At 42.4% G+C, this 20,594-nt stretch overlaps 1 protein-coding gene across 1 annotated transcript; it reads left to right on the top strand.

Annotated features, from left to right (window-relative positions):
* The first annotated feature begins 5,169 nt into the window (after nt 1-5,169).
* LOC133563555 (cytochrome c oxidase subunit 5A, mitochondrial-like) lies at nt 5,170-16,166 on the top strand. The gene is made up of 5 exons (XM_061917733.1): nt 5,170-5,325; nt 6,316-6,432; nt 15,445-15,566; nt 15,641-15,754; nt 15,828-16,166. Exons 1-4 carry the CDS (start codon nt 5,253-5,255, stop codon nt 15,752-15,754), a joined length of 426 nt encoding a protein of 141 aa, XP_061773717.1. The 5' UTR covers nt 5,170-5,252; the 3' UTR covers nt 15,828-16,166.
* Nucleotides 16,167-20,594: the final 4,428 nt, after the last annotated feature.

Raw genomic sequence — 20,594 nt, 5'->3', positions numbered from 1 at the left:
ACATTGAATTCTGTCTCTGTATATTTCCTTGCTTCTTGTCTTGTTTAATAGATGTCATCAGTGTTTGAACCTGACAGGTTTGAATGTTCTCTAAATCCAACATTATGTATTATTCCAACTGATCTTTTTTGTAACACAGGTAGTGAATGAAGTGTACTTTTGTGGTTATTTCCCATATTTCTGCACAATAACTCAGTTATGGTTACACTAGCGAACAGTAGAGAATTTGAAGTGATTTTTGGTCCAATGCATATTTGGCTTTATTCAATATTGACGTGTTTCTTGCAAACTTATGTTGTATATTTTTTACATGAGATTTCAAGTTCATTTTTCATCAACCATCAAACCCAGACAATTGGTTTCATTAACTCTTTCAATTTTTATTTGTGTTTGACTTTCTCTTCTACTGTTACCGAATAACTGTATTTTAGTTTTACTGATGTTGAAGGATAGTCAGTTTTTGTCAAACCATCTTTGTAATTTGTTAATTCCTTCTGTTATTATTTGTATTATCAATCGATCAATCAACCAGTCAATGTTATTTATATAGCCCTAAATCCCAAGTGTCTCAAAGGGCTGCACAAGCCACAACGACATCCTTGGTCAACCCTTTTTTGCTTGTTTTAAAATCTGCCATATATAGTAAAAATTGAAAAACGGACCTCATTTTATTTTTTGATTTGCGTTTCAGAATTTTAAAATTGATCAAATAATTGGAAATAAAATGAACGGGAGGTACACGGACCGTCCCCGTTTAGGACAGAACAGATCACATTTGGTAGATTAAGAAATGCTTGTTAGTGTTGCAAGCATGAAAGCCACAAATCTTCACCTTGGTTCAATGATGTCAATTTATGAGTACAATTTTGGAAAACGGTTATAAGTACAAATGCCCTTGAATTATTATCTTTATTGGAGGATTTGAAGTTAGATTAGACCATTAATATATATATATATATATATATATATATATATATATATATATATGTATGTATGTATGTATGTATGTATATGTATGTATGTATATATATGTATGTATGTATGTATGTATGTATATATATGTATGTATGTATATATATATGTATGTATGCATGTATGTATATATATGTATGTATATATATATGTATGTATATATATATGTATATATATATATATATTTTATTTATTTATTTTCTGTATTTCTATATTTTATTAGTATAAATTAATTGCTCAACGATCCGTGTACCTTCCATTCATTCTATTTCGAATTCTTAAATGCAAATCAAAAAAAATAATTTCGGGCTATTTTTCCTATTTTCATTTCAGTAACAAAAGTTGGACAACTATTTAATGAAACTTTTTTTAAACAACAATAGGACTACTGCTAAACAAATATGTTACCGTTATACTAAAAAAAAGAAAAAACTTACTAAACCCGAAAGAAAATCTAAAATACCACTTCCGGTTCTTTTTGTCATCACGCAGATAACCTCGCATTTTAGCATTTAGAATGAACATGTTCATTCATTCATTCATTCATTCATTCATTCATCATCTTCCGCTTATCCGAGGTCGGGTCGCGGGGGAAACAGCCTAAGCAGGGAAACCCAGACTTCCCTTTCCCCTGCCACTTCGTCTAGCTCTTCCCGGGGGATCCCGAGGCGTTCCCAGGCCAGCCGGGAGACATAGTCTTCCCAACGTGTCCTGGGTCTTCCCCGTGGCCTCCTACCGGTTGGACGTGCCCTAAACACCTCCCTAGGGAGGCGTTCGGGTGGCTGCAACCTTATCGTGGTAGAGGAGTTTGCGTGTCCCAATGATCCTAGGAGCTATGTTGTCCGGGGGCATAAAGCCCCCTGGTAGGGTCTCCCAAGGCAAACAGGTTCTAGGTGAGGGATCAGACAAAGAGCAGCTCGAAGACCTTTATGAAGATGAAAAACCATGGACCCAGATTTCCCTCGCCCGGACGCGGGTCACCGGGGCCCCCCTCTGGAGCCAGGCCCGGAGGTGGGGCACGATGGCAAGCGCCTGGTGGCCGGGCCTGTTCCCATGGGGCCCGGCCGGGCACAGCCCGAAGAGGCAACGTGGGTCACCCCTCCAATGGGCTCACCACCCATAGCAGGGGCCATAGAGGTCGGGTGCATTGTGAGCTGGGCGACAGCCGAAGGCAGGGCACTTGGCGGTCCGATCCTCGGCTACAGAAGCTAGCTCTTGGGACGTGGAACGTCACGTCACTGGGGGGAAAGAGCCTGAGCTAGTGCGCGAAGTCGAGAAATTCCGGCTGGATATAGTCGGACTCACTTCGACGCACAGCAAGGGCTCTGGAACCACTTCTCCCGAGAGGGATTGGACCCTCTTCCACTCTGGCGTTGCCCTCTGGCGTTGCCGGCAGTGAGAGGCGACGGGCTGGGGTGGCAATTCTTGTTTCCCCCCGGCTCAAAGCCTGTACGTTGGAGTTCAACCCGGTGGACGAAAGGGTAGCCTCCCTCCGCCTTCGGGTGGGGGGACGGGTCCTGACTGTTGTTTGTGCTTACGCACCAAACAGCAGTTCAGAGTACCCACCCTTTTTGGGAACACTCGAGGGAGTACTGGAAAGTGCTCCCCCGGGTGATTCCCTTGTCCTACTGGGAGACTTCAACGCTCACGTTGGCAACGACAGTGAAACCTGGAGAGGCGTGATTGGGAAGAATGGCCGCCCGGATCTGAACCCGAGTGGTGTTTTGTTATTGGACTTTTGTGCTCGTCACAGTTTGTCCATAACAAACACCATGTTCAAACATAAGGGTGTCCATATGTGCACTTGGCACCAGGACACCCTAGGCCGCAGTTCCATGATCGACTTTGTAGTTGTGTCATCGGATTTGCGGCCTCATGTTTTGGACACTCGGGTGAAGAGAGGGGCGGAGCTTTCTACCGATCACCACCTGGTGGTGAGTTGGCTGCGATGGTGGGGGAGGATGCCGGACAGACCTGGGAGGCCCAAACGCATTGTGAGGGTCTGCTGGGAACGTCTGGCAGAGTCTCCTGTCAGACAAAGTTTCAATTCCCACCTCCGGAAGAACTTTGAACATGTCACGAGGGAGGTGCTGGACATTGAGTCCGAGTGGACCATGTTCCGCACCTCTATTGTCGAGGCGGCAGATCGGAGCTGTGGCCGCAAGGTAGTTGGTGCCTGTCGGGGCGGCAATCCTAAAACCCCTTGGTGGACACCAGCGGTGAGGGATGCCGTCAAGCTGAAGAAGGAGTCCTATCGGGTCCTTTTGGCTCATAGGACTCCGGAGGCAGTGGACAGGTACCGACAGGCCAAGCGGTGTGCAGCTTCAGCGGTCGCGGAGGCAAAAACTCGGACATGGGAAGAGTTCGGGGAAGCCATGGAAAACGACTTCCGGACGGCTTCGAAGCGATTCTGGACCACCGTCCGCCGCCTCAGGAAGGGGAAGCAGTGCACTATCAACACCGTGTATGGTGCGGATGGTGTTCTGCTGACCTCGACTGCGGATGTTGTGGATAGGTGGAAGGAATACTTCGAAGACCTCCTCAATCCCACCAACACGTCTTCCTATGAGGAAGCAGTGCCTGGGGAATCTGTGGTGGACTCTCCTATTTCTGGGGCTGAGGTCGCTGAGGTAGTTAAAAAGCTCCTCGGTGGCAAGGCCCCAGGGGTGGACGAGATCCGCCCGGAGTTCCTTAAGGCTCTGGATGCTGTGGGGCTGTCTTGGTTGACAAGACTTTGCAGCATCGCGTGGACATCGGGGGCGGTACCTCTGGATTGGCAGACCGGGGTGGTGGTTCCTCTCTTTAAGAAGGGGTACCGGAGGGTGTGTTCCAACTATCGTGGGATCACACTCCTCAGCCTTCCCGGTAAGGTTTATTCAGGTGTACTGGAGAGGAGGCTACGTCGGATAGTCGAACCTCGGATTCAGGAGGAACAGTGTGGTTTTCGTCCTGGTCGTGGAACTGTGGACCAGCTCTATACTCTCGGCAGGGTTCTTGAGGGTGCATGGGAGTTTGCCCAACCAGTCTACATGTGCTTTGTGGACTTGGAGAAGGCATTCGACCGTGTCCCTCGGGAAGTCCTGTGGGGAGTGCTCAGAGAGTATGGGGTATCGGACTGTCTTATTGTGGCGGTCCGTTCCCTGTACGATCAGTGCCAGAGCTTGGTCCGCATTGCCGGCAGTAAGTCGAACACATTTCCAGTGAGTGTTGGACTCCGCCAAGGCTGTCCTTTGTCACCGATTCTGTTCATAACTTTTATGGACAGAATTTCTAGGCGCAGTCAAGGCGTTGAGGGGTTCTGGTTTGGTAACCGCAGGATTAGGTCTCTGCTTTTTGCAGATGATGTGGTCCTGATGGCTTCATCTGACCGGGATCTTCAGCTCTCGCTGGATCGGTTCGCAGCCGAGTGTGAAGCGACCGGAATGAGAATCAGCACCTCCAAGTCCGAGTCCATGGTTCTTGCCCGGAAAACGGTGGAGTGCCATCTCCGGGTTGGGGAGGAGACCCTGCCCCAAGTGGAGGAGTTCAAGTACCTAGGAGTCTTGTTCACGAGTGAGGGAAGAGTGGATCGTGAGATCGACAGGCGGATCTGTGCGGCGTCTTCAGTAATGCGGACGTTGTACCGATCCGTTGTGGTGAAGAAGGAGCTGAGCCGGAAGGCAAAGCTCTCAATTTACCGGTCGATCTACGTTCCTATCCTCACCTATGGTCATGAGCTTTGGGTCATGACCGAAAGGATAAGATCACGGGTACAAGCGGCCGAAATGAGTTTCCTCCGCCGTGTGGTGGGGCTCTCCCTTATAGATAGGGTGAGAAGCTCTGCCATCCGGGAGGGACTCAAAGTAAAGCCGCTGCTCCTTAACATCGAGAGGAGCCAGATGAGGTGGTTCGGGAATCTGGTCAGGATGCCACCCGAACGCCTAAGAAATGAACATGTTTTATAATTAAAATCCATGAAAGGAAAACAGAACAAAATCCATTTTTATGGTAATATTTTAATGAAAATCAACCATTTTTGGTTTGTTTAAAATCTGTCATATATAAAAAAAAAATCGAAAAACGGCCCTCCTTTTATATTTTGATTTGCGTTTCAGAATTGTAAAATAAATTGAAATAATTGGAACTATAATGAACGGGAGGTCCACGTACTCATTCTACTTAAGATTTTTTTTTAAAGGGTAAAGGTCGCACATGCCCATAACCGACATTTGACGTCACAGCGGAGCTCAGCTTCCTGCAGCAAAATCTGAGCGGCCCGCGCAGCTTGTCTGTCCCGCAACATGTTGAGAGCAGCCGCCCGCCTCTCTCTCTCCGGCCTTCGCAGTCTGGCCCCAACGAAACCCAGGTGTCAAGGTATTTGTCGAACGTGTCCGTCGGACAATTGTCCTTTAGGAGCCAACTGGTGATGAACTCGTGGCGCGGCTCAATGCGGAAGGAGCTGGGCTAGCATGCTAATATTAGCTTCACAAGTAGCGGCTAACATGCTAGTATTAGCCTCACAAGTAGCGGCTAGCATGCTAATATTAGCCTCACAAGTAGCGGCTAACATGCTAATATTAGCCTCACAAGTAGCGGCTAACATGCTAATATTAGCCTCACAAGTAGCGGCTAGCATGCTAATATTAGCCTCAAAAGTAGCGGCTAACATGCTAATATTAGCCTCACAAGTAGCGGCTAGCATGCTAATATTAGCCTCACTAGTAGCTGCTAACATGCTAATATTAGCCTCACAAGTAGCGGCTAACATGCTAATATTAGCCTCACAAGTAGCGGCTAACATGCTAATATTAGCCTCACAAGTGTCGCTGACGAGCACTAACCCGAGTTAAACTTTTCTCATTTTGAAAGAAAACCGGGTAGCCTCGAACTGACTCATAACTATCTCATTTAGAGACAATGTCTGTGAAACTCCCTTTGCTGTTCGTGTCTCAATGTGTGTCCTTGTCGTGACCCACTTGAAAGACACCTGCCCCGGGCCTTGTAGTAGTGCTTCTGTTCCAGCCATGTCTGTCCTAAACTACACCTGCCCCGGGCCTTGTAGTAGTGCTTCTGTTCCAGCCATATCTGTCCTAAACTACACCTGCTCCGGGCCTTGTAGTAGTGCTTCTGTTCCAGCCATGTCTGTCCTAAACTACACCTCCCCCGGGCCTTGTAGTAGTGCTTCTGTTCCAGCCATGTCTGTCCTGTCAGTAGGCATGTTTCATGAAGTCTTTTTGAGATGATGTATCCATTTTAAATGTTTTTGTTTGTGTTGTTGACTGCATACTTTTGATTTTGTTTACCCATTTTCAAGGCCAAAGTCGGTACTTTTAATATGATGACGATGTCATTTTCACCTTGCAGCTCTGTTGGCGTCAAGGTGCTATTCTCATGGGAAACAAGAGACCGACGAGGAGTTTGACGCCCGCTGGGTCACCTACTTCAACAAGCGAGACATTGACGCATGGGAGCTGAGAAAAGGTAAACGGAAGAATGAAGTTGCAGTCAGTAATGTTGTGGCTAAGAGATGGACATCCATCCATTTTCTACGGCTTGTCCCTTTTGGGGTGGGGGGGGGTGCTGGAGCCAATCTTAGCTGCATTTGGGCGGAAGGCGGGGTACACCCTGGACAAGTTGCCACATCATCGCAAGGCCGACACAGATAGACAACATTCACACACTAAGCGTGACTATATATCGATACGTCAAAACTATCGCAATATTTAACCTTAAGTTATGATTATCGATTAACTATTGCAGCCCCTTGTTCTACCTCAATAGTTTTACATTAATCAGTATTTTTGGCCTCAAATGCAATTAGATTTTTACTCCCAAACTGATACAATGACAATGCTATAATAGATTATCAGTGTTGGCGCTAGGAGTTCTCCAAATGGGGTCCCCTGAGGCCCCATCAAGGGATAAAAATGGAGTCCCGCAGTACATTTTTGGGGTCCTACTTTTTTGTGACTTTTGATAACAAATGATAGAATTATGCATTATCCTGTTATTTTTCACATTATATATTGTTTTGGGAAAAAAGTTTTCATAAATGTTACTTGATTCATTAAAATAATTTAGGACCAACTAACGATTAATTTCATAATCGATTAATCTGTTGATTATTACTTCGATTAATAATCGGACAAAAGAGGAAAAAAATACATTCCTATCCTTTCCACTGATTTATTTAAAAAACAGCATACTGGCACCATGTCCTTTCGACTTGCCAAATAAAATAAGACAAGTGTTACAAAAATGTTTTTTTTTTTTATAAAGTGCACTATTGTCATGCACAATAGCAAAAATTTAGCTTTGAGGAATTTCAAACCTGGCTATTACCTATTATAACTATTCTGCAATGTTGGATGCTGAATGTCTCTCCTCTAGTGCAGGGGTAGGGAACCTATGGCTCTAGAGCCAGATGTGGCTCTTTTGATGACTGCATCTGGCTCTCAGATGAATCTTAGCTGACATTGCTTAACACAATAAGTAATGAATAATTTTGCTGGCAATCACAGTGTTAAAAATAATGTTCAAAATATATGCATTTTAATCCATCCATCCATTTTCTACCGCACCTGTTCAAGAATTCACATTATTGATTAGAAATATTTTATTTATTATTGGTTAGCTTTAGAATAAAACATGTTATTCAAAATAATAGGAGACTTATTGTACTCTACAAATGTTATTAATAAAAAAAATGCATGCATTTAGTTGTATTCAGTGTTAGAAAATATTACTTGGCTCTCACGGAAATACATTTTAAAATCTTTGGCTTTCATGGCTCTCTCAGCTAAAAAGGTTCCCGACCCCTGCTCTAATGGCCTGATAGTAAGGCAGATTGACTTCATGTTCCATTCGTCTCCAATTAGATTAGATAGGTAGTACTTTATTTATTCCGTCAGGAGAGTTCCTTCAGGAAAATTAAAATTTTCCGCACAATACCATTCAAGATCAGACAAACATTACAGGGAGACAGAACAGGATCGCTGACGGGTCTGCCGGCTTCCAGCGCCCCTTACAAAAAAGATGACATACAGGTAAACAATGGGGGAGGGGAGGGGGGATGGGAGAACAAAAATAGAATATTAAAATAAAATTTAAAAAATCGGTTTTAGCCTAGGCCCTGGAGTGGGGGTGCAGACTGAGGCCAAGGGAAAAAAACAACAACTCATAGCCATAGTACACATCCCTCTTACATGTGTGTAAGAGGGAAACATCAAAGAACACAGAGGACATTAAAGCAGCAGACACAACCAGACACTTCTACATACAGCTATGAATAAAAAATAAAATAAACATATACACTGTGGTGGCCTCTGTGGTGTTCCACGCCATCGTCTGCTGGGGAGGAGGGAGCATGGCCAGAGACAGAAGCAGACCCAACAAAGCAACCAAGACAGCTGACTCCACTCTCGGCCAATATCCAGTCCGCATGGATGAGCGAGGATACGTCCAAGGTGACTGAGGTGTCCGACACCTGCTCACCCAGTCAAGACACCGCGAAGCCTCTCCGTCCCAGCGCTCAGTGCTAGCTCCGCAGCCCTGTCCCCCTCATCCGCATCTCCTCCAGTACATCCAAACAGACTCTGGTGTAGCAGAGACCCAGCAGCTGGTCTCCATGGCCAAAAGGCTCCCGGGAGGCAGATCCAGAAGTCCACAAAAAAGCACCACAGAGGTCACGAAAGTGCCACCCCTTGTCACACAGTCCCAAAGGGTCCCGGACCAAAAGGCAAAAAAATATAATAACACATGAAAACAAGAGGGAAACACAAAAGGATGACACAAGAGCACAGAGCTCCTGCCTACAGCAGCCACTACAGCAGCGCCATCTTGGAAAATGTAGTGGCATGTATTGCCAGGGTAGACTACACTCTTCCACACATCAGTAGTGAGAGCAATTTTGCACTGGGTGGCTTTTATGTCAGTCTACACTGCATGGAATGTTTGCTCGTACTACCTCTCCATCAGTTTGGTAAAATGGGTCCTCGAGGGAAGAGTGTAACCAGGGTTGAGGACATGAATCATTTGTCTAAAACCTTCATCCTCCACCATTGATAGTGGCCTCATGTCAGTTACCAACATATTCAGGATAGCATCAGTCAATGCAGCCGCTTGCCGTGGTATGCACACCTTCTTTTGTACCAAGTCTCTAATGCTGGCTTGTTTCATTCTGAAATGAGAGAAACCATATTATGAACGTACATAGTAGCATCATTTACATCTAACTCAATACTCACCCAGTTGATTTCATTAATAATTTCTGACGTAAAAGACAAATACGCCACCACGTTAAAAAAACAGCTAAATTAAATAAATGGACATTGGGGAGGCAGCATACACCAATAACAACACAGACATGTAACTCATCAGATCAGAACTGGATCAGATATTGTACACCTTTCTGTTGTGAATAATAAAGGATTCATTTTAGGCTGCCTGTGAATAGTAGCATGAAATATTCCAGCACCTTCATAATGTTTAGTTATACTAAAGCATCACTCAAATCTAAATATATTTATATAGCTTAATCGGATACGGCTACATTGATCCATTATGAAACCAACCTGAGATTATTCTGTCCGTTATGTTTATTTCCAAATTGGTAAACGTGTGTTTTATTTCTCAAAACAGAGTCAAATGTGCTGGAGACACATTATCAGCAACAAAGACATATCGTTAACGTCACTCACAAAAAAGCTGAACTTAGGAATGCAGACAGAAAATGCAGACGTCACACTCTCAAAAAACGTTCTTAACACTCTGAAAATTAATACACAGCAATTGCTGCTGCGCTTCCTGAAAAAAATCTCCTCGTTAGCAAAATATTAAAAACACACAAAGACGGACACAACGGATCAATGTACTCGGACTATGGACTGAAAAAGTTACGTACCGTGAGTTCTCTTCATGCATGGATAAAAGATGCTTCCTGTTCAGGTGTTCCCGAAGCGATGTTCTTCCGTGCCATGCGGGGTCCATGCTGTACATTTAGCAGGAAACTGTCTTCTTTGCAGTGTTTAAAGTGAAGTATTCCCACACTTTTGACAACTTAGGTCGTACACTTTTCTCAATTGAAGCATTAACCTCCAGATGTTTCTCCGCTGAACTATCCTTACTGTTTCCCTCCGCCGTTTTTCAAATGTTTCCAGCAAAAGATACTGCATGGTCACGTGAGCTGCACATGACACATCATTGGCTGGCTCACTGCCACCTCATGAGACGTGGCCTCAGCGCCACCCTGGCGCTGTTTTGTACTGTTTTTAAACTTATTTTGATTGTTTCTCAGCTGTTTGTAAATGTTGCAGTTTATAAATAAAGGTTTAGGGAAGAAGAAAAAATGGCCCCAACGCATGCGCATTGCATACATCCAACGAATCGATGACTAAATTGATCGACAACTATTTTTATAATCGATTTAATCGATTAGTTGTTGCAGCCCTAAAAGAATTGTACAAAAGACAACTAATTTTTATGCATACTTGTATTGCGATTTTTACCTTCAAGGTACTCAAAACGCTTAGTCACTATTTCCACATTTGCACACTGATGGCAGGAGCTGCCATGCAAGGCCCTAAGCACGACCCATCAGGAGTAAGGGTGAAGTGTCTTGCTCGAGGACACAACGGACGTGACGAAGTTGCTAGAAGGTGGGGATCGGCACAGTCACTCTCCCAACTGCGCCACGCCGTCTCCAACATAACCAGAACTCATGATCATAATTAAAGACGGAAGTAATGTTTAATTTACTTTCCCTAAATATCTGAAAATATTCCTATTCTTTAACATTTCGATCTTTGTCCCATGAGCTACAGAAGACAACTTCTTGAAGGTGAGGTTACATTCGGAGCCAAGATTCTATCACCTTGTACAAGTGATAACATCAATCCATCCACTTTATTTATACAGCACATTTAAACAACAAAAATGTTTCCAACAATATTAAAATATTATCTTTAGCTACACCAATGACTGAATAAAAACCAAAAAATTGAAAACAATATAAAAATAAATATGATTTAAAAACGATTTTAAAGGGTAAAAGCAATTAAAACTGCTTCAGCTGGAAGAACCCCACCTGAAGCAGGTGGTCCTTGATTGGCTTTTGTCCTGCTTGTGTCTTCTCCTCCGCTGTGATATAATGTGAATCAGCTTTGGCATCTTTTTCCAAAAAAGTCTGCTCTCATCACTATTTAAAACTAGCTGTGGTACTAAGACTTCTTCCTCCATTGTTCCATACTTGCGATCGCCATTGATGTACTTCTCATAAATAGTCTTTTTTTACTCCACTGAGTTTCCCTTCTTCTTTCCACGCTGGTCTTTGGTCTTTTTGGGACAAAATGAACAAAACTTATCGAAATTTGGTCTGGGCTGATAACAAATTTTGCTGGACGATATATTGTCCCATAACTTATTGTCAGCATTCTTTTGTGACCAAATGAAGCACTTGGGCTTGGCGATATGGACCAAAACTGATATCAAGATATTTCTTGTATTCCGTAGTGGTCAACGATGCCAAGATGACTCTGAGTACTCAAGGGGCCTAGCGCTTCCTTCAAAAAGTAGATGCAAGTAAAACAAATCTAAAAATAAAATACAATACATCCCTGTTCTTTTTAATAAAATGTTTGTCGACTGATAACAAATGTTATCCATTGGTGGAGGTCCCAGACATATTGAACTATCTTGTGCTCCAAACGTCATTCTACAAGACAAAACAGATACAAACTTTACTGTTATGTGTGTGGCTCGGTCACGAAAATTGATATCAAGACTCTCCTGGGCAAATATGCATAATTTTTACTCGGGTAAAGTGGTATTTCATGATTCTACTTTGTGTCTTGTGAGGGCGCGTCCATGTCAACAAACTAGTGCCCGACAGCTGGACATGTGTGACTGCATATCATTTAACTAGCTGACAATCGCTGAATCATCAGCATATTTGATTTTTGTCCTGTGATGTATATACTCTGACACATTTGTGTACAAAATAAACAAGAGGGTAGACATGTAAATGCCTTCCCTGACAAAAAAACATAAAATTGACTCTGGCTTTCTGGTTTCTGTTTGCTAAAAATTAAAGCATAAATAATATCAAGCTAATATTTTAAAGGCCTACTGAAAGCCACTACTACCGACCACGACCGCGCAGTCTGATAGTTTATATATCAATGATGAAATATTAACATTGCAACACATGCCAATACAGCCGGTTTGGTTTACTAAATTACAATTTTAAATTTCCCGCGAGGTATCCTGTTGAAAACGTCGCGGAATGATTACGCGTGCGCGTGACGTCCCCGGTGGTAGCAGACATGTTCTTCCAGCCCGATCCAAGCTATAAGTAGTCGGCTTTAATCGCGTAATTACACAGTATTCTGGACATTTGTGTTGCTTAATCTTTTGCAATTTGTTCTATTAATAATGGACAAGTCAAAGAAGAAAGATGTACGTGGGAAGCTGTGTATTGCAGCTGCCTTTAGCAACACAAACACAGCCGATGTTTCCTTGTTTACATTCCCGAAAGTGACGCTTTTCTATGGAACAGAGCGGTCACGCGAACATGGTTCCCGACCACATGTCAACCGGCAGGTTTCGGTGAGAAAATTGTGCTAATAAATCGGCTCTTACCGTAGACATGAGCGGAGTTGCGTCCTCCTGCAGCTGCGGACTATTACCTCCTCCCACCGGAGACACTGGCGGTCACCACACCAGTGGCCACACCCCTCCGATTTTCAGGTACCATATAATCTCACTAGTAACACAATAAGCAGATGAGTGATTTTCCAGAATTATCTTAGTAAATGTGTCTAATAACACATGAATCGCTCCCACCGCCCTCGCCTTTTTTTTTATTTTTTTCTCTAGTCCTTCACTCTCATTTTCCGCATCCACGAATCTTTCGTCCTCGCTCAAATTAATGGGGAAATCGTCGCTTTCTCGGTCCGAATCGCTCTCGCTGCTGGTGGCCATTATTGTAAACAATGTTCAGATGTGAGGAGCTCCACAACCCGTGACGTCACGCGCACATCGTCTGCTACTTCGGTACAGGCAAGGCTTTTTTATTAGCGACCAAAAGTTGCAAACTTTATCGTCGATGTTCTCTACTAAATCCTTTCAGCAAATATATGTCAATATCGCCAAATGATCAAGTATGACACATACAAGGGACCTGCTATTCCCGTTTAAATAAGAACATCTAATTTCAGTAGGCCTTTAATTGGAAATACTTAACGAGTAAAATATAATAAAAATACTGTACAGGCCAAAAGTTTGGACACACCTCATTCAATATGTTTTTCACTACACAGATGTCATAGTTTAGATTTGGGGTCATCAACTTTTTTGAAACCAAAAGCTACTTCTTGGGTACTGATTAATGCGAAAGGCTACCAGTTTGATACACACTTAAATAAATTGCCAGAAATAGCCAATTTGCTCAATTTACCTTTAATAAATAAATCTGTATACCATATTTCCTTGAATTGCCGCCAGGGCACTATTTAATTTAAAACCTCTTCTCACTCCTGCGCTTACCAAAGGCATGCGGTAAAAGTAAGCATGCGCTAATTATTTTAAAACCTCTTGGCACTCCGGCACTTACCAAAGGCATGCAGTAAAAATTTGTGTGATGTAAGCTTGGACCTTAAATCCTACTGAATAGCTCTGAATCTTCTTCCCTTGATGCGATTTCAAATTATTGGTATTAAAATCAGCCTCCTCTATTTTGAAAATGATGACGGGAAGTGTCACGAGTTTGACCAGGCGGTAATACTAAGCATGTGCTAATTATTTTGGGAAGCGAGTTCGACCCGGCAGTAATTCAAGGCGGGCGCATACTATATGCCCTGCGGCAAATCAAGGAAATACGGTATATATAAAAAATTGGTATTTCTGTGTCATTCCTTAGTACATTTTTTTCTCCTTTTACGGAAGGTTTTTTGTATGGAATAAATGATGAAAAAAACACTTAATTGAACGCTTAATTGATGGCGTGGCGCAGTGTGGCCGTGCGCAACCCGAGGGTCCCTGGTTCAATCTCCACCTAGTACCAACCTCGTCACGTCCGTTGTGTCCTGAGCAAGACACTTCACCCTTGCTCCTGATGGGTGCTGGTTAGCGCCTTGCATGGCAGCTCCCTCCATCAGTGTGTGAATGTGGAATTAGTATCAAAGCGCTTTGAGTACCTTGAAGGTAGAAAAGCGCTATACAAGTACAACCCATTTATCATTTATAAAAGAGGAGTAAACTGGAAAAAAGTGAAAACTTAATTTTGAAACATAGTTTATCTTCAATTTCGACTCTTGGAAATTCAAAATTCAACCGAAAAAAAGAAGAGAAAAACTAGCTAATTCTGATCTTTTGGGAAAAAAATAAAAAAGAATTTATGGAACATCATTAGTCATTTTTCTTGATTAAGATTAATTTTAGAATTTTGATGACATTTTTTAAATATGTTAAAATCCAATCTGCACTTTGTTAGAATATAAAACAAATTGGACAAATCATTATGTCCTCTAAATTTTCCAGAACATAAATTTTAAAAGAAATTCAAAAGACTTTGAAAAAAGATTTAAATTTGATTCTAAAGATTTTCTAGATTTGCCAGAATATTTTTGGGGAATTTTAATCGTAATAAGTTTGAAGAAATATTTCACAAATATTTTTCGTCAAAAAGAACAAGCTAAAATGAAGAATTAAATTAAAATGTATTTATTATTCTTTGCACAAAAAAAATACATTTACTTGAACATTGATTTAAATTGTCAGGAAAGAAGAAGAAGGAATTCAAAAGGTAAAATGGTATATGTTTAAAAATCCTAAAATCATTCATTTTAAGGTTGTATTTTTTCTCTAAAATTGTCTTTCTGAAAGTTATAAGAAGCAAAGTAAAAAAATAAATGAATTTATTTAAACAAGTGAAGACCAAGTCTTTAAAATATTTTCTTGGGATTTGAAATTCTATTTGAGTTTTGTCTCTCTTAGAATTAAAAATGTCGAGCAAAGCGAGACCAGCTTGCTGGTAAATAAATAAAATATAAAAAAATAGAGGCAGCTCACTGGTAAGTGCTGCTATTTGAGCTATTTTTAGAACAGGCCAGCGGGCGACTCATCTGGTCCTTACGGGCGACCTGGTGCCCGCGTTGGTGACCCCTGGTATAGATGCCGCGCGCGCGCACACACATATATTATATATATATGTATGTGTTTGTGCGTGTGTGTATGTATATGTATATATATATATATATATATATATATATATATATATATATATATATATATATATATATATATATATATATATGTATGTATGTATGTATGTATGTATGTATGTGTGTGTGTGTGTCTTTTTAAGAGCTTAATTTTAGTCCATGTTTGTAATAACATAAATCCGCTGTCCAATCAATGCCTTGCTTAAGTGTCTCAGTTCAACCACCTCCACAGGGCATATTTACTCCTTAAACCGTAGCTTCCTAATTGTTCCAGGGATGAACACACTGATTTGTTACGATCTGGTACCTGAGCCCAAGATTCTCGAGGCAGCACTGCGAGCTTGTCGGAGGTTAAACGACTTGGCCACTGCCATCCGAATTCTGGAGGCTGTGAAGGTGAGAGAGAAGAGCGGTGGTAAAGAAGTGTGTAGTTGTGTTGTGGGTATTGACAAGGATGTTTCCTTCCACAGGAAAAAGCTGGGCCACACAAAGAGATCTACCCATATCTCATTCAAGAACTGAGGCCAACTTTGGACGAACTGGGAATCTCCACACCTGAAGAGCTTGGAATTGACAAGTTATAAGTGAGTTATCTGAGCTCATGTTCCTTTATAGCGGGTCAGTCTGTTGCTATGACGACTTATGTTTGTATTGCAGATGCCATGGTGGTGCTTGTCCTCAGATTACACAATTTTTGTCCCTACATGTTTGCCTCATATGTCTATTTAATTTGACCTTTATTACGTTATTTTGCTTGTAAAATATTAATGAACCTAATAAAGGAAAATTTACCTGTAATGCTTGACAAAAGTACTTTGGTTTAAAAATGTTTTAAGTACTTGTTGAAACAAAAGCTTTTAACTGTAATGTGACTGCTCTTGTGTGGCCCACTTTTGCCAGCAGACGTCAGTGTTTTCACATGTTGACTTTAAAGCCATTCTACTGCATGCCTCAAGTCTTTCCCTTTCAAGGGCAAATAAACGGGTTCAAACGGCACTGTGGTATTATATTGGAATCAGTGCAAGGGAATGAGACCTACTCAAGCAGAGTTATTTTAAGTAAAACTCCACCATATTGTGAAAATTAAAAATGTAATAGTACACAAACTTTTTTTTTGTTTTTTTTGCCTTGAAAATGTTTTTATGTTATGTTTATGGTTAGATTCCCATAGGTTTTTCAGAACATGTTCTTTAGTAGAGAGGTACAGTTTCACACTTTCTGATGAAATAAATGCAGCGTAGAAGCTGTTGTCATTTAAAGTAAGTGTCACTTTTGCATAATATCAAAGAAAATACAGAGAGAGTTGTACAGAGATACTAAAAAAGGGGACCTATGTGAGCATGCAGGGACTTGTTACTGCCGCCCTTTTGCAGAGGAGAAGCCAGCCATGATTGAAATACTCCTTTTTAGGGCTGGGAGATATGACCTTTTATTAGTATCTTTATTATCAAGCCATGTCACGATACAGCATATATATCTCCATATTTTGCCTTGGCCTTGAATGAACACTTGATGCATATAATCACAGCAGTATGATGATTCTATGTGTCTACATTCAAACATTCTTCTTCATACTGCATTCATATATGCTACTTTTAAACTTTCATGCAGAGAGGGAAATCACAACTAAAAGTGTATTTATGAAACAGTTATTAAGCAGTGGCACAAACATTCATGTAATTTCAAAACTGAAAGTGCAAGATTGTCAAAGACATTTTAAAACAAGCTATGAGTTCACTTTTGTGCATGATGTCACTAAGATGACATATCAAAACAACACTAAATTAAAGTGCACTTTTTGTACAGAACGCCACTACAATAGTTTAAAACAAATAAAGTGCACTTTTGTGCATGATGTCACACAATAAGTGTCAAATAAAAATGAGCTGCATAATAGGAAATCAAATAGTGTATGTCCTTCACTATGTGGTAGGTTCCTGCGGACGTTATTTCCTTTTGTTGTTGACAATTTTTTTCATACGGTGATGATGTGGAAATGGTTGCTTGGGCATTTTGTTGGTGTGGCACTGAACAGAGATGTTGACATGCAGAGTTTCAAGCACTCTTCCCTAGTGGGTAACTTTTCAAATGATGCTACATTAGCAGTGCTGCTACTTTTTGTAGCAACGCTTTTGCCGCGTACTTGTTCGACATCTTCCCGCTTGAAGCCAAACCACAGCCAGACGATGCACTACCTGCTGTTTTTCTTGGGAATTCTTCCTTCATTTGTTAGCAGATTCTCACCTTCTTTCCCACTACTACCACTCGCTCCACTCTGCTAGCATCACAGCTAATGTCACCCATGCCGCTACCTCTGCTCAGCGAGAGTGTATGACGTGACAGTATGTGATGGATGTATGAAGGTGCGCTTGTTTTATGTCTCTGTGAGGAGGAGAGACAAGAAAGAGTGAAGAAAAGCCTGCAGTGTAATGCCAGCAGCTAAAAGCAACTGTGTGAGGACGTATACTCCAATATCACAATATAGTCATTTTCTATATCGCACAGAGACAAACCCGTGATATATTGATATATCACCCAGCCTTAATCCTTTTGTTTGAGCACAATGTCTCTAACAGATCAAATGCAAATAAAGACATATTATAATACTCCCAAGACGGAGGATTATACATCCAAACTCCAAACAGGACTTTCACGCAAAAGAGCAGGTGATCAGACTTTTGACAAGAAAGTAACACATTTTCCTGATGTATAATAGTTCACCCTAAATGGTTTTCATGTTTAGAAAAACAAATACACAAATAAGTATTTTCCAATAAAGGTTTGCAGAAGTAAAATATTCCCCTTTTTTTCTATTTAGCAACCCGTATTAACATTTAACAGTGCATAGGAATTTAATGTAAAAAAAAAAAAAGTAAAGGCATTAGTGCTTCACAAGCCTTAAACGTCAACGCACGTTGAGTTGTACGTCGATGCCATTTGGATGTGGGAAGTGCCCACAGAGAAGATGCCTTGCTCATGTGCATCATGACAATGGACATATTTGTTCAAAGTCTAGACCAGATATGTTAATGGTTCTATTGGTGGTTTGGTGTTCAGCAGAGTTGTGTAGATTAACCAAACATTGTACTCAGGAGTGCCGTTACTTTACAGCAGAACTTGGCAAAGTGCAGCCCGCCGGACATACTACATCATTTATTTAGACCTTTAACATCAGAACTACAGCCACAATTATGATCTGCAGTGTTGTTTTTAATGACCTTAAGTCTTCAACTACACAAAGTATTTCCATGGTTGAATTCTTGCGCTTTTGAGTATTTAACGAGTTATTACAGTAATCTAAGTCAATGGTTCTCAAATGGGGATACTTGAAGGTATGCCAAGGGGTACGTGAGATTTTTTTTTTTATATATATTCTAAAAATAGCAACAATTCAAAAATCCCTTATGAATATATTTATTGAATAATACTTCAACAAAATATAAATGTAAGTTCATAAAGTGTGAAAATAAATGCAACAATGCAATATTCAGTGTTGACAGCTAGATTTTTTGTGGACATGTTCCATAAATATTGATGTTAAATATTTATTTTTTTGTGAAGAAATGTTTAGAACTAAGTTGATGAATCCAGATGGATCTCTATTACAATCCCCAAAGAGGGCACTTTAAGTTGATGATTACTTCTATGTGGAGAAATCTGCATTTATCATTGAATCACTTGTTTATTTTGTTAAACAAGTTTTTACTTATTTTTATATCTTTTTTTCCAAATAGTTGAAGAAAGACCACTACAAATGAGCAATATTTTGCACTGTTATACAATTTAATAAATCAGAAACTGATGACATAGTGCTGTATTTTACTTCTTTATCTCTTTTTTGAAGGTCCTGCAGTCCTGGGTTCAAATCCAGGCTCGGGATCTTTCTGTGTGGAGTTTGCATGTTCTCCCCGTGAATGCGTGGGTTCCCTCCGGGTACTCCGGCTTCCTCCCACTTCCAAAGACATGCACCTGGGGATAGGTTGATTGGCAACACTAAATTGGCCCTAGTGTGTGAATGTGAGTGTGAATGTTGTCTGTCTATCTGTGTTGGCCCTGCGATGAGGTGGCGACTTGTCCAGGGTGTACCCTGCCTTCCGCCCGATTGTAGCTGAGATAGGCGCCAGCGCCCCCCGCGACCCCGAAAGGGAATAAGCGGTAGAAAATGGATGGATGGATCTCTTTTTTTCCAACCGAAAATGCTTTGCTGTGATTAGGGGGTACTTGAATTAAAAACATGTTCACAGGGAGTACATCACTGAAAAAAGGTTGAGAACCTCCTCCTCCTACACCACCACCCCCACCTCCTCTTCCTCGTCCTACACCACCCCCACCTTCTCTTCATCCTCCTCCTACACCACCACCACCTCCTCCTCCTCCTACACCACCACCCCCACCTCCTCTTCCTCCTCCTACACCACCCCCACCTTCTCTTCATCCTCCTCCTACACCACCACCACCTCATCTTCCTCCTCCTACACCACCCCCACCTCCTCTTCCTCCTCCACCACCCCCACCTCCTTTTCCTCCTCCTACACCACCACCACCTCATCTTCCTCCTCCTCCTACACCACCACCACCTCGTCTTCCTCCTCCTACACCACCACCACCACCTCATCTTCCTCCTCCTACACCACCCCCACCTTCTCTTCATCCTCCTCCTACACCACCACCACGTCCTCCTCCTCCTACACCACCACCTCATCTTCCTCCTCCTACACCACCCCCACCTGCTCTTCATCCTCCCCCTACACCACCACCACCTCCTCCTACACCACCACCACCTCATCTTCCTCCTCCTCCTACACCACCACCTCCTCTTCCTCTTAAACCACCACCACCTCCTCATCTTCCTCATCCTACACCACCACCTCATCTTCCTCCTCCTCCTACACCACCCCCACCTCTTCTTCCTCCTCCTACACCACCCCCACCTTCTCTTCATCCTCCTACACCACCACCACCTCCTCCTCCTCCTACACCACCACCACCTCATCTTCCTCCTCCTACACCACCACCACCACCTCCTCTTCCTCTTAAACCACCACCACCTCTTCTTCTTCCTCTTCTTCCTCTTACACCACCACCTCCTCATCTTCCTCCTCCTCCTACACCACCACCACCTCCTCTTCCTCCTCCTCCTACATCACCACCACTGCCTCTTCCTCATCCTACGCCACCCCCACCACCACCACCTCATCTTCCTCCTCCTCCTACACCACCCCCACCTCTTCCTCCTCCTACACCACCCCCACCTTCTCTTCATCCTCCTCCTACACCACCACCACCACCTCCTACACCACCACCACCTCATCTTCCTCCTCCTCCTACACCACCGCCACCTCCTCTTCCTCTTAAACCACCACCACCTTCTCTTCCTCTTACACCACCACCTCCTCCTCTTCCTCCTCCTCTTACACCTCCTCC

Source organism: Nerophis ophidion, linkage group LG12 (assembly GCF_033978795.1).
Source record: "Nerophis ophidion isolate RoL-2023_Sa linkage group LG12, RoL_Noph_v1.0, whole genome shotgun sequence".
NCBI classification, from domain to species: domain Eukaryota; kingdom Metazoa; phylum Chordata; class Actinopteri; order Syngnathiformes; family Syngnathidae; genus Nerophis; species Nerophis ophidion.
The sequence above is the reverse complement of the archived record's forward strand: the minus strand, read 5'-3'. Positions and strand labels throughout refer to the sequence as shown.

What these genes read in the sequence shown, in the direction of transcription:
- LOC133563555 (XM_061917733.1), top strand. Translation starts at nt 5,253, where the DNA reads ATGTTGAGAGCAGCCGCCCGCCTCTCTCTCTCCGGCCTTCGCAGTCTG. An exon ending in AACGAAACCCAGGTGTCAAG is followed by an intron (nt 5,326 to 6,315) that starts GTATTTGTCGAA and finishes TTCACCTTGCAG; the next exon opens with CTCTGTTGGCGTCAAGGTGC. An exon ending in GAATTCTGGAGGCTGTGAAG is followed by an intron (nt 15,567 to 15,640) that starts GTGAGAGAGAAG and finishes TTCCTTCCACAG; the next exon opens with GAAAAAGCTGGGCCACACAA.